Consider the following 14020-nt stretch of genomic DNA (forward strand, 5'->3'; position numbering starts at 1 on the left):
GATGTTCCTGTTAACTGCTGGAAATGGCCCACATTGATTATCACTACAAAAGGTCCGTCCCCCCCCCCCCCCCCCCCCCGCGCTCTCCTGCTGGTAATAGCTCATCTTAAGTTTTCACTCTCCTTACAATGTGTATGATAACACCCAATTTTTCATGTTCTGTGTGTATACAAATCTCCTCACTGTATTTTCCACTGAATGCATCCGATGAAGTGAGCTGTAGCTCACGAAAGCTTATGCTCAAATAAATTGGTTAGTCTCTGAGGTGTCACAAGTCCTCCTTTTCTTTTTGCGAATACAGACTAACATGGCTGCTACTCTGAAACCAAAAATATACTGTTTGTTTTGTTGGGGACCAAAACAATTTTTTTTTAAATAAAAAATTCTTTTCTAATTTAACTTCCTTTTTTATAGAACAGAGTTAATATAAATTTATTCCTACCATGTGAATTGTTAGAACTGTGCCAATGGTGGAACTTATTTTGAAATACTAGGTTTTTTTCCCCTTCATTCTTTTTTTCCCCTCCCCCTTAGAAAACAGGAGATATTAAGGAGGTTTTCTTGTCTTCCTACTAACGTCAATGCATTATGCCAACAGCTGAGTTCACAAAACTCGAGAATAAAACATATTTGAGTAGCATTTAATATTTGAACTACTAATGTACTCACAAACCTGCTCTGTGACAAGGGCTCCAGTGTGCTGATGACAGGTCCCTGCCCTGAAGAGTTTACAGTCTAAAAAAGACAAGTGGAATAAAAAGGATGGAGGGAGAGGATAATAAAATACATGCAAATTTCTTACGTATATTTACATGAAATATTACAGTTGCAGATTGCTAAGGGGCCAACTATCAACCCTTACATCTAGCCATCATAAATTAGCTGACTTCTTTTATATGTGCCACATTGGGAATAGGCCTTGAGGAGAAATTTGAAGGAGAAGATGGACTTATGGGTCAGTTGAGGGAGGGCCTTCCACATAAAGAATTACATAAGTATTTTGTTCATACGTGATTATGATTCAATCCTGCGAACGCTATCTGGCATAATGCTTTCTTCTGTAAGTTACACTATTCAAGTACTGGCAATAGATGGTATAAAATTAATCAAGTAACCAGTAATAAGTAACCAATAATAAACAAGGGAATTATTTCCATGCCCAGAAAAGAAAATCTACTTTTTCTTAAAGAGCTCTTAATACCATGATTCTCATTTGTTTATTATTTATTTTTATATATTAATAACTCTGTCAAGCGAATTAAAGATAAAACTAAGCTAACTTTCTTTGACAGAGTTCCAGCACTGCAATATAGTATGTTAAGAATTTTAGATATGTTGGAGTCTGGAGAATTTATAATTGGCTAGAGAGAACTTCTTTCATGTAGGTCACCATTTCAAATGCTTTATTTGTTTATATCATGGTAGGCCCAAGAATGTGCTATACTCTGAACATGTAGGAAGTTCTGCCCCCAAGAGTTTACAATCTAGAAAGATAGGCAAACGGGGCTTGTGGGGAGGGAGAAAGGGATACAACTTAAAGGTTCATTTAAAAAATGTTTTTGTTTAAATCTTATGAGGTCAGAGGTGAGGTAAGAGAAAAGGAAGGATGGGATGAATTAATGGGAACAAGGGAACAGGACAAAGGAGGAGGGAAGGGGAAGAAGAGATCCAGGCTGCTTTTGTAATCTGATAAAGGCTTCAACAGCTACTAAAGGTGTTAGAAGACAGTTTGTCGTATGAAGTGGAGGTTTCAGGCTATTACCTTCATTTCGTGCTTTTCAGAAAAGGACACCAAAACGTAATCCTTCACTTACACCAGAGGTGATAAATGTTGGGAAGTAGGAATTTGTTTTGTTTGGTTATTTGTTTCTTCCCAAGTACAATGTATAATATTAAACAAGAGATACAAGATTCATGATAACTCAGACAAACTGGAGAGTGTATACACCAATTTACTTACCAAAATGGTCAGAGAGCCATGAAACTTGCTTATTTATAACATAAGCATACTGCCCTTTGTGCTAATAAAGTAATATCAGTTGTATGTACATTTTAAAAAGGGGTGAAGAGATGAGAGTGAGGGTGAATCAGGTCCCAAGTGAGCAAGTTACAAAGATTCTGAAATGGGACACTAAAATATGTTTGAAAAAGTTAGTACATTCTAAATGCTTTTAATTGGGTTGATCTTCAATCATTTGGCAAAACTGTATAAAGAGCAGGTGCAGAACAGAGTTATGCTAGAGCTAAACAGAGAAAGGGCATGACTTTTTAAATGTTCAACATCTAATAAACTAGGCAGGATTAGGCCTGGCTAATACTTGGATGAGTGACTGGTAGTAAATGAACACAGTCTTGGAAAGTAGGTCGAGTGATTCAGTAGGTGGTTCCTCCCCATTGAGGGCGAAATCCTTGCTCCTGTTCCAGCTGCTTTATGCCAGGTAAAAGGGCTGGAGCAGAATAAAGGGACTCTGAAACCCCCAGTTCTGTCTCGGAGAGAATTCCCCCAGCACAAGTATTATGGAAGATAGCCATAAGGCTGCCTTCCATAGACCCCCTTGCAAGCACTGGTTTAGGGGTTGGGGAGAGGGCAGAGCTGGGATTGGGAGGGTTGCATTAGGGATGCAGGGCCACCGAGTAGCGTTACGTCCCATGAGGGAGCCCGGGGAGGCTGTCGTAACACCTTTCAGAGCAGCTTTCTGGAGGCTGCTTTACCCATTGGATCATCATAGGATTGGGAGGGTGCAAAGGTGGTTTAAGGCTGCCTTAGCCCTCTCCCTCTGGGCTACAAGTACTGTGATGTGCCTCTTACAGGTGCAGCATAAAATCTCACCCAGTATCTGTATTGGACCAATGCATGGTGTTCAGAGACACTGTTGGTGCTGGAAGTACTGTCTTTTAGGTGAGAGACAAAGTCCTGACCAGTCATGGTCATTAAAAGACCCACTTCGGTGTCCACATGTTTGGAAACTGAACTCACACTAGTTACAGCTCTTTCTGTTACCTGAATATATGGCTTGGACTTGGACCATCTTTTTGCTGACTTTAATACCAGTTGACATATTTTTCTCTTTTTTTCTTATTGAATTAATAATTGGGATAAGTATCGTAGCTTTCTAAAAGCTGAAATAATATAGGGAAAATATCCCTAAAGCGTGCACTTTAAGAACTCTATTGCATATTTATCAGGAACTGACACATTAGGTATGGTGGAGGTTTGGAGGCTTAGAGAGAAGGTGCATGTAGATGTTGGCAATGGCTGGAAGATTGTGCCTTAGGGGAAGAGACAGAATATTCCTGGGGGCAGTGCGAAGGTTCAGGTGGGAGTAAAAGCTGCAGCGCCCTTTGAAAGATGCTGCTCCAGGGACTGTTGCCACAGCTCTGCCTCCAACCCCCCAGCCTGCCCGCTACTACCCCTGTCAGGGTGTCCAATGCTGCAGGCAGTGCTAGAGTTCAGAGTGCAAGATGTAGGATTCTTGATTCTACTTGTGGAAGGACAGATGAGGATAGTGCACCCTCTTCCCTCCAGTGTAAGACTGAAGTAGAATAAGGCCCGAGTTTTTTATCAAAACACATTCTGAATGCTTTTCAGGGGAAGAAAGGTTGAGGGTAAACGAACTACAAATTTTTTTTATTATACTTTCAGAATAGGAGAAATTAGTCTTAGAGTTTGAGTGCTTTTCTGTAACATTGCATTGATCTTAGGCTGCAAGTAGTAAATTCAGACTTCCTCAGATGTTACTGGAATATAGGGTTGCCACGTGTCCGGTTTTCGACCAGAACGCCAGGACCCTGGCAGCTCTGGTCAGTACCACTAACTGGGCTGTTAAAAGTCCGCTTGGTGGGAGCTGCCTGAGGTAAGCGCCGCCTGGAGCCTGCCTGCCTCCCCCCTTCCCACGCCCCAACCACCTGCCCCAGCCCTGATCCCCCTCCTGCACCCCAAACCCCTCATTCCCAGCCCCCCCCCAGTCTGCACCAGCAGCCAGAGCCCTCACTGCCTCGCACCAAGAACCCCTCATTTCAGGCCCCACCCCAGAACCCGTTCCCCGAGCCAGAGCCCTCAACCCCCTGCACCCCAACCCCCTGCCTCAGCCCAGAGCCCCCTCCCATACTCTGAACCCCTCTGCTCCACCCCCCAGCCTGGAGCCTCCTTCTGTACCCCAAACCCCTCATCCCTGGCCCCATCCCAGAGCCCTCACCCACTCCCGCACCCCAACCCCCTGCCCCAGCCTGATGAAAATGAGCAAGTGGGTGAGGGTGGGGAGAGGGAGCAACAGAGGGAATGGGGATGGAGTGAGCGGGAGGCGGGGCCTCAGAGATGGGGCACAAAGGAGGGACGGGCAGGGAGCGGGGCAAGGGTGTTCAGTTTTGTGCGAGTAGAAAGTTGGCAACCCTACTGGAATATTAGAAATTGAACTGGAGCATTCTGAATTGTGGTTGTTCCTCCTGTGAATTATTAGGTTCTTTTTCTGATGCCGCATTGTATTCATAAATTTTGTGAAATATTATTTTATTTATAATTATGGAGATCTGACTTTTATGTTTAAAAATTGTGGGAAGCTTTATTTTTGTAGCTTCTTTGAAAGAGAAGGACATGAATGTAACTTAAGGGGCAAATCATGCACCCAGCTAACTGAAACTCTGTGTTGGAGCTGTATGGACATTAGTGCAAAAAAAGAAATGCTGCTTCTCAAGTCAGGGCAGGCCTGGAGCACCTTTGCAGCCAGTGCGGCAGTAGAAGCTCTAGCCATTCTAGGTTTGGTAGATAAGGTAGATTTTAAACAATAGCCATAGTATTGAGGAACCAATTTATGGCTAAAGGATACACAAAATTATGGTTCAACTGGCCACATCCCATCACACCAACACTTCACTCCTCCTGCAAGCTGTGGAGAGTGCTGCTACAGGAGAAGTGCTCTATGATGCTCCATGAGAAACAGTCTCTCAGTGTGCCACATCCTATATCTGACCTTCTCTCTAAGCAGCAGAATCATGTTGTTTCTTTTGCCTTTAAAGCAGTGGTACTCAGATTGAGGCTCAGGAGCAGCAAGTGGCTCTTTAATATGTCTCCTAGGGCTTTTTGCAGCACATGATATTAAAACGCCATGTGGTTTAATTATTAACCAGGATATTTTACTATGTTGTTAACCAATTGTAGAATACTTGGTCAGTCATTTTGCTGTGAAAATTATATATATATAACAGTAAATGAAACTATGAATTCACTCTACTGTGCCTCTTTTGGGTAATGTTGATTGCTAATTTGGCTCTTGAACCGTTAAGGTCTGAGTATCACTGCTCTAAAGCCTTCAGATGCCTGCAGAATTTAGGCTTGTACTATTTTTTGATAATGAAGACTAATATTCCCTTCACTAAAAAGAAAAGGAATACTTGTGGCACCTTTGAGATATTTATTTGAGCATAAGCTTTGAGCATAAGCTTTCGTGAACTACAGCTCACTTCATCGGATGCATGCTGTAGCTCACAAAAGCTTTTCATGTTCTATATAAAATGGGGGGAGGTGGGGGTGCGGCGATGATGGGCTTTGTTTCAAAATGGAATTAGGGCAATAACTCTTCTGTCCCTTAGGCTAGTGGAGTCACAGGGGAAGAGGAGGAGAGCTGCAGTTTATTGCATGGAATCTTTGCCTCAGTCTCTCTAGGCTATTTCAATTTACCCCTGAATTTTCAGGGGAATAATTAATGAATTAATTAAGTATGCTGTGAGGTATTTGAATATTCAAAAGCCACAATGTAATTATTATTTTTCTAAAACATGTTTTCAGATTATTTTCACGTGTGATCTCCCAAGAAATCATTTGCATTTACTCCATCAAGACCTGGTACAACTCATTGCTATGCCTTTACTCACCCAGAGACAGTATTCCTAAGGAATGCCTCCACCACAAATGTTTGTTGCAAAGATGAGGCTTGGGGGGAAAAAACAATATATTTAAAAACTCATTTTGCTTTGTGGTGATGACAGTGTGACACAGCAGAACTTGTGAACTGGCTTCATTGTGGTTTTTTGTACGTTTAATTGTAATTGTACATTTAAAAAACTCACATTTAGGAATTTTCTTTCACTGCTTGTCATTTTGTGTGGGAGTTTCTTGAGAACAATTGCTAAAAAAGCATCACTTAAGACATAGTTTAGGCAACACAAATAGTCTCTTTGAAAGAATTGCAGTGCATTGGATGTATTATTTTTAGATCCAAACCTTAGGAAACACATTACCAATTATATAAAATATTAATTGCCACTAGTTCTGGCAGTATTTCATAACTTGCTGTCTTACTGTTGTCAATGTTGTAGGCCTGTAATGAGGAGGAAGCAGGGGTGAGAGAGACCAGACTTTTGTTTTGAAAAATCACCTCAAAAGCTCCATATCTAAAATATCAGGTGAACAAGTTTTTATAAGGTGGTTCAGATTTTCATTACTAAACCAAATAAAATGGGAAACCTGATTTTCTGTTCTTAAGGATGGAGTGGTGTACACTTTTTTCTGTATGTCACTGAACAAGTGCACCAGTAAACTCTGAAATTAGAGGCTTATGATTAGTTTTAAAGGTTTATGATTTGCATCTTTCCTGTCCTAGCAACATATTGGTAATCCACTCATTTCTCCTGTACATTTCAACGCAGGTATTGCATTACTAGTTACTGTTAGAAATGGTACAAGTGTGGATATTTTAACACTACCACTGTGGCACAAAGTTAAAGCCTACAACATATGTAGACACATGTGAAATTTATAGTGACCTGTGTTTTAGCACGTTACTCTTGCAGAAATTTTAAGTCCACAGTCATGCTGATGTGAAAGCTTTGTGTGGAGACTTAAAATTCACAGAGAACATTGTCCTGATCCTGTTGAACATACTCCATTCCATACATTCCAATTCTCTCTCGTTGGCAAAACAGGAATCAGTCCCTATGGTTGAGTCTAGGGAGCACTTTATAACTCATGCCTTCTGTGGTTAAGGAGTTCCCATTTTCCATAACACCAATTAGCCACCTACAAAATCTTTTAAATATAAGAAACAATGCGGCTGTATACCAGAAATGGCTAGGACACTGTTATGTTTGCTGAGCAATCAAGTAATCATCACTTCTCACATTTCAGGTACAATCTCAAGGCTCGGTAAAGCAGTTTCTATAAAGAAACCTCAAGCCATGCAAACGTCTTCAATTTTTTTTTTAATAGTATCAGGGATAGTTAAGGGTTGGCCAATACTGTGTGAATTGTAAATTTAAACAGTGACAGTTTTTCCGTCTTAGTTGATAGGATTTACCTTTCCAGTCTGGCTTTGTATTAGTCTCTTTGTCTTGTATTAGTTTGCAGATGGAAGAATTAATTTTAAATAGGGACGATCTACATAATATAGGGCACAATTGATTTTTGCTTCTGAAGTCTGTTCACATGATTTAGAAATAATTTCACTATTCACTATTTTTTTCACTTCTCTATCTTTTCAAACAAGTACTATCAGAAATATTTTTAAAGATTAACTTCTTAAAATTGATCTTATTTTTTTTTCTGCTGAGGTGCTTTTTTCTTTTCCTTTTTAAATAAATAAGGTGGTCCCAGCATATTCAATATCTAGACAGCTTTTCATCAGTTGCTCATCAGCATGCTAATTGCTGTATGACTAATTATGCCCTGAATTCCAGTTGATTTTCTTAATGAGACAGCTGGGTTAATTATATAATCGTATGATTACATTAGCCTAGAGTGCCCTGGCGAAAAGTAACGCATGCAGGAGCGTGATGTCATTGCGTGAACAGCACTCACAAGGGGGTGCATTCATCTTCTGCCTAATGACAGGGGAGGGCAACATTACCCACAGTGCTCTTTGTGTAAACAGTTATATTGAATTATTAAGATCCGTGTTTTTTTCCAGCTTGTACAATGCATGGAGAATTGTTTTTGAAGAAAACTCAGTTTGGAAATTCATCTGTTCAGTGATAGTCCAGTTTTACTTTGTGGTACTATGGCAGAGTTTACATTTGGTCTAAGCGTTAAAATGTTATGGCTATTGCTGAAATGTTACCTCAGGCTGGTAATGCAGTGCATTGTTTCATTGAGATCCACCTTTCTTTTACTTTAAAACCCTGCTCTTAAAATATGCACAATAGAACCTGGCTCGTCCACACATTTATAAACTCCACCAAAAAATTGGTGTTCTTTCCCCTCTCAGAAGTGGTTTAATAGCAGATCCTGTTATTAAGGCCTTATATTAATTTGACACCGTTGTTTTTTTTTTTTTAAAACAAAATACACTAGTGTGCATTAACTAGTATATTGTGAAGTATTATCTGCCAGGAAAACGACACTGCATTTGTCCAAAGTTAACACAGTTGCTTTTTGCATGTCTTTGTTCATTCAGAGGCATATCCAGCCCCCTACTTCTTGACCAGAGTCTCATTTGTAGTGCACACCTGCGCATTCACGCAGGTCTGCCATGTGTGTGGCCGGGGAGACCTGCTCAGAGTGAGCTCCTTGTGAAGCAGCACTGAGAAGGCAGCACACGGAAAGGTTAGGGGAAGGGTGAGCTCTGTGGACACTAATCCATCCTCAGGGCTTGAGTGGCATAGAAGAATAGTTTTGACTATTATTTAGTATTTCTATTATGGTACTATGTCTGACGCTCAGTCAAGGATCAGGGCCCCATTATGCTAGTCACTAAATAAATAGAAATAAAGATGAGTTTCTGTCTTGGTGTTAGGATGCAACAGGTGGATTAGACAGAAAAACGGGTATGGGGAGTTGGAAGATGAGGTCATAATAAAATGAAAGGTTTAGCATAAAAGCAGGTATCTCAACTCACCTTTCACCAGATGGTAATGATTTGTAGGCATTTTTGTATACTAGCGATTTAAGCATTTCCTCTCTTTCCCCGTCTTCTTGTCAGCTCTGTGTCCAGGCGGGGCACCAGACTCTTGATTTGGGACTTATTCTCTAGCTTGCAAAATTGTCATTTACAGTGAGTCTTTCAGTTACTAGTGTCGATCAGCAAGGTTTTGCTGTACTGGGGGTTAGAGAAAAAGCACTCCCTTATTTGGAACCTTGTCTTTGCTGCTTTCTGTACACTATCACCATTTCATTTCAGTTCCTTCAAATGTCAGTGACCTCCTGTTAAATTATATGAAATCTGTGTAACATAAAAAGACAGCCTTTTATATGTGCAAGTTCTGGTTGTTCCCTCCCCCCCCCCCCACCCAAAAAAAAAAAACCAAAAAAAAACCCTCACACCAATCAAGAAGGAAAATATAACATCAAAGATTTCAGATTGCGGTGCTTACATTGAACACAGTAATACTTGTGTGAAGTTTAAATGGTGTTGGAGATAATTAAGAAGACCAAAAAGCTGTGATTTCTAAAGTTTAAAATGCACGTTGGGGTTTGAGATACATAAATTAATTGTTTGATTCTCTAGCCAAAGCAAGTCATAGTCATTATGTTGTCATGCAGTAATTAGTTTCATTTATAAATTAAGCCTAAGAGGTACTTCGGCAATGCCTTTTACGAATCCCAAAACAATATTCTAAGGCTGCAGGCTTTTAGTTGGTCAACTAAGCTATAGTAAAGTTTGAAATTTAATGCATGGGAGACTGTTTTTACATTTTGGTCCTTCTGTGACTGTTTGCTACTTTAGCATTAACCTTTAATAGAGCTAAATTAAATATACATGTCCTGATGAATAATTATGAGGTTGCATGAATTTTTATTTACAGTATAATGCTTTACAGGGATTGAAAATTTGACTAAAGGGTTAGTCATTATTCACTTTATAATGCACGTGTTATTTTTATACGTCTTTGAATTCCTTCCTAATTTCAGTCTAGAAAAGCATTGTTTATTTGGAGCAGACAGTGTCTTGTATGGTGCCAACTATCAGAGGGGTAGCCGTGTTAGTCTGTATCCACAAAAACAGCGAGCAGTCCGGTGGCATCTTAAAGACTGACAGATTTATTTGGGCGTAAGCTTTCGTGGGTAAAAAACCCACTTCTTCAGATGCATGGAGTGAAAATGAAAGCTTACGCCCAAATAAATCTGTTAGTCTGTAAGGTGCCACCGGACTCCGCATTGTTACAGCGTCTTGTGTGTATCCTGGGTTTTTAAAAAGAATGTACTAAAAATGTTTTTAAAAATCATGGGGATAGAAGGCAGTGTACAAACACTGGTTCTTATAAATACAGTTTGTATTGGCCATGGTATTTTAGGCCTGTTAACACAAACGTTAATGATATTTTATAGAAGTATCACAGATAAAGTTTTAGGTCGTCACTTGCTATATTTTTAAGTTTGTATTATAGCCCTAAATCAGATAGGCTGACACCATCCAGTCTTTCTTTATGATTAGTAGTCCAAAGAGCTGGACGGGCTTTGCTGGAGAAACACTGGACTGAAGAAATGTGACAAAATGGTCATTCTAGGTAATGGTTGTTTTGGCTGCATGGGAGAAGGTTCATGTTGTGACAGCCTGCACCTTAACTGGACTGTGTGTAAATATTGTAGGGACTTCTCAGTGCTGCTATAACTTCAACTTTATGTATAATTCCTTACCCAGACCCCCTGTACCTGCCACAATAACATTTTAAATTTGATTTATTACAAATATTTTAATAGAGATAATAATAATGAAAAGTATTTGGCCTAAAAACATAAATGAAAAATCTATGTAGTCATAAACTATGAATGTATGTACAGAGAATAGATGACAAGCAGCCTAGATTTTATATTATGAAGAAGGTAATGTCATAAGCTGTTGAGGAACTAAATAATAAAATGCAGTATACTACTTATGATGTCTCTGAGTTCAACATAACCCAGCACTGTTCTTTTATAAACTGTGAAACAATGCTAGCATATTGAAAAACGCACAGGCTCATGCTTAATGTGTTAACAGAGGTACAATAGACTTATTATGTTTCCAGAGACTGAGGGTGGTCTGAAAAATTAATGACTACGGTGTTTGAAAATTAAGTGAACTCCATAATATATACTGTTGTTGATCCACTGAGTTTAGTGTTTAGCATTCCTCAACAGGAGACTAAATCTTCGCTGCCATTTCACAAGTGATGCTGGCGCCCATAAGAGAAATGCATTCAATAATTTTTTATAAGTCCATTGGACTCCAGCATTTTCAGCACTGACTGGGAAGCTGAGATCCCAGAATAAATTCTCTATCCATACATGGCAGGTGTATTGTAACAGTGTTTTTAGCAGAATAGAAATTGATAGAATTGACAATAGGAGAACATATAAAGTGTTTCAAATTTGTATTTAATTTATTGTGTAAGAAAAATAGAGAATAAGTACCATAAAATCTCCAATTAGCAGAATTAAATTTTATTAGCATTCGCATCAGTTGTTTACTAGTAAATGTCACTATGATAGAAAATGAGCCAAAGGTTTGTAATCATATTCACGCAAGAGATTCTGATATCAAATAACAGATCTTTCACAGATCCACACAGCTGTACTTGTTTGTGCCTTATGGCTGAGGGCCTTATGGTAATGGTACAAGCTTATTCAAAAGTATGGTTCTTTGAAAGGGGAGGTATTTAAAGGACTCCATTAATCAGTAATTAATATAATTTTTGTTGCTTTTACTCAACAAAAGAACAACAAAACGTCTTGTACATTAATGTCTTTTTCATAAAAATAGATTGGATCTCGAGACTTTTCATGCCTCGTTAGTCTGTGTCATTTTAAAGATGCTGTCAGAATACTTTTTATCACTTTAAAAAGATACTGTTCATCATTTAGAAAATAAGGGAGAGCCTAAATATAAAGAATTGTATATCATTTTAAAAAAACACGTGGGAAAGTAGAGGAAAGTAAATAAGACCTAGGCTTTACTACAACACCACTGCATATGACCTTTAGAATGTCATTTTAACTAAGGAAGAAGGAGAATTTCAGGATTCTGAGCTACTAAAGCTATAGCGGTGTTGCTGTTGTCTTTTTATTATTTAGATCCAGTTCCAGCTCTGGATCTAGGACAGCAGCTTCAGCTGAAAGTCCAGCGCATGCATGATATTGAAACAGAGAACCAGAAACTTAGGGAAACTCTAGAGGAATACAACAAGGAATTTGCTGAAGTGAAAAATCAAGGTAGGTGGAAAAAATTGCACTCTTTCTCTCAGATTGTAATTCTGACTGTTTGAAGAATATTAGGATTAGCCCTAATTGTATTTCATAAAATTAGTGTGCGCAGATATATTGGTATTTAATAAAGGAAGACTATTGCATGCTTATAGCCACTTTGAAATTTGCATGTCTGCATATGACTATTTTACTTTGACTGGACCAATAGGATTTCCTTTAGAACTTTTCCTATAGTATCATGTGATAGCTGGACATTCTTCTTTTAAGCATTCTGTTGTTGCCTTCAGCAATACCTAGTAGTGATCCAGCTGGCATACTGAAGTTACATAGCAGTCATTAAATACTGAGATTATAGTAAGACTGGTCTAAGGCCAAACAAGTATTTTTTTTAATCCACTATAAAGAACTTTGTTTTGTTTTTTTTAAAAAGTATATCTTCTCTGCTCAATTTTTCCTCAGATAAATTAGTAAAGTTACCTCGGTACTTGCAGAATTCTGTATAATTACTACAGGGAATGCCCAGGTAATAGTGCAAATACTGAGGTAAAGTTTCATTTTTTAAGGCAGTTGGCAAGTTTTTTAAGATGACCACGATACATGAAAAGACCATTATCTAAGGTGCAAAAACCTGCTGTCTCTGAAAATACCCAGGCTTTCTTGCCTTTCAGAAAACATGCTTCCTGCACCAGGAAACAAAATATGCTCACTGTAAAAACCTATTTCCCTTTACACACAACTTGTGGTTTCCTTGTAAATATCCAATTCTGAGTTACACTAGCAGCAAATTGTTCTACCACATGGGAGAGTAGGCTTTGTTTATCATGTAAGACGTGGGGATCCAAACATTGCCCAGCTAGAGGTCTCATTGACAGTTTACTGGGGCACAATATGCTGAACCTAAATTGCAGCAAAAGATGCGTGTTACAGCCACCTCTCTCTTTAATATGAAAGGAGTGGCCCATTGAGACTGCAGGTCCCTCAGCATCCAGGTCTTCAGACTGGACTGCAATAGATGTAACATTGCGTACTGGGAGCTCTACCCTTGGCAGTTGCACTACTTTGATAAAAGTAGAGACACAACCACAGTTCACTTTGTGGCACTCTATTGGTCATGCACTTTGACCACCTTTGTTTAGGAGCTTGGGACCTGATCTTGGAAAGTGTAAAGAACCGTCAACTCCGGTTGTTTGCTTTTTATTTATTTATTTATTTTGACAGGCGTAGCACTTAAATACTTCAGTCAGGATCAAGGCCCATTATGCTAAATGTCATGCAAACATGTAGAAGGACATGTCATGAAGAGCTTGTGATCTTGAAACCAGTGGGAGCTGAGGGAAGTCAGCACCTTGCAGGTCCGGGCCCTCTAATGCAACTACAAAATTAACATTTATTATGTGTGGCTTTTTTATGCCATATACATTTATTTCATTCATGTACCAAATCCTCTTTGATCAGTGTTTTCACTCTGGAATTGCAGTTCTATGCCGTATTTAAATTGAAATGGTCTGAATGTGTTAGGAATGACCTACAGAGTCCTGTTAGTAGTTGAGGGTGTTTTGATTTCTTTCCATAAATGGGTTGTACATGGCCTTAAATGAAGTTAAAAACATAAGAATGGCCATACTGGTCTGTCTAGCCCAGTATCCTGTCTCTGACAGTGGTCTGTGCCTGATGGTTTCTGTCAGTTGGAGGTTTAGGGATACCTGGAGCATGGGATTGCATCCCTGACCTTCTTGGCTATAATAGCCATTGATTGATCTTTTTTGAAGCCATTTATACTTTTGGCCTTCACAAAATCCCATTGCAATGAGTTCCATAGGTTAACTGTGCATTGTATGAAATGGTACTGCCTTTTCTTTGTTTTAAATGTGCTGCCTGTTAATTTCATCTGGTGACTTCTAGTTCTTG

The 14020-nt window shown here is 39.1% G+C and overlaps 1 protein-coding gene across 13 annotated transcripts in view; it reads left to right on the plus strand.

Moving 5' to 3' along the window:
* CUX1 (cut like homeobox 1) overlaps positions 1–14020 on the plus strand; it is a 382370-nt gene that overhangs the window by 171240 nt on the left and 197110 nt on the right. For all 13 annotated transcript variants that reach the window (XM_037880470.2, XM_037880466.2, XM_037880469.2 and 10 more), the window contains one exon: positions 11981–12118. In XM_037880470.2, coding sequence (XP_037736398.1) covers positions 11981–12118 — 138 coding nt within the window. The remainder of the gene's footprint in view (positions 1–11980; positions 12119–14020) is intronic.

Source organism: Chelonia mydas, chromosome 17 (assembly GCF_015237465.2).
Source record: "Chelonia mydas isolate rCheMyd1 chromosome 17, rCheMyd1.pri.v2, whole genome shotgun sequence".
In the NCBI taxonomy this organism is placed as follows: Eukaryota; Metazoa; Chordata; order Testudines; family Cheloniidae; genus Chelonia; species Chelonia mydas.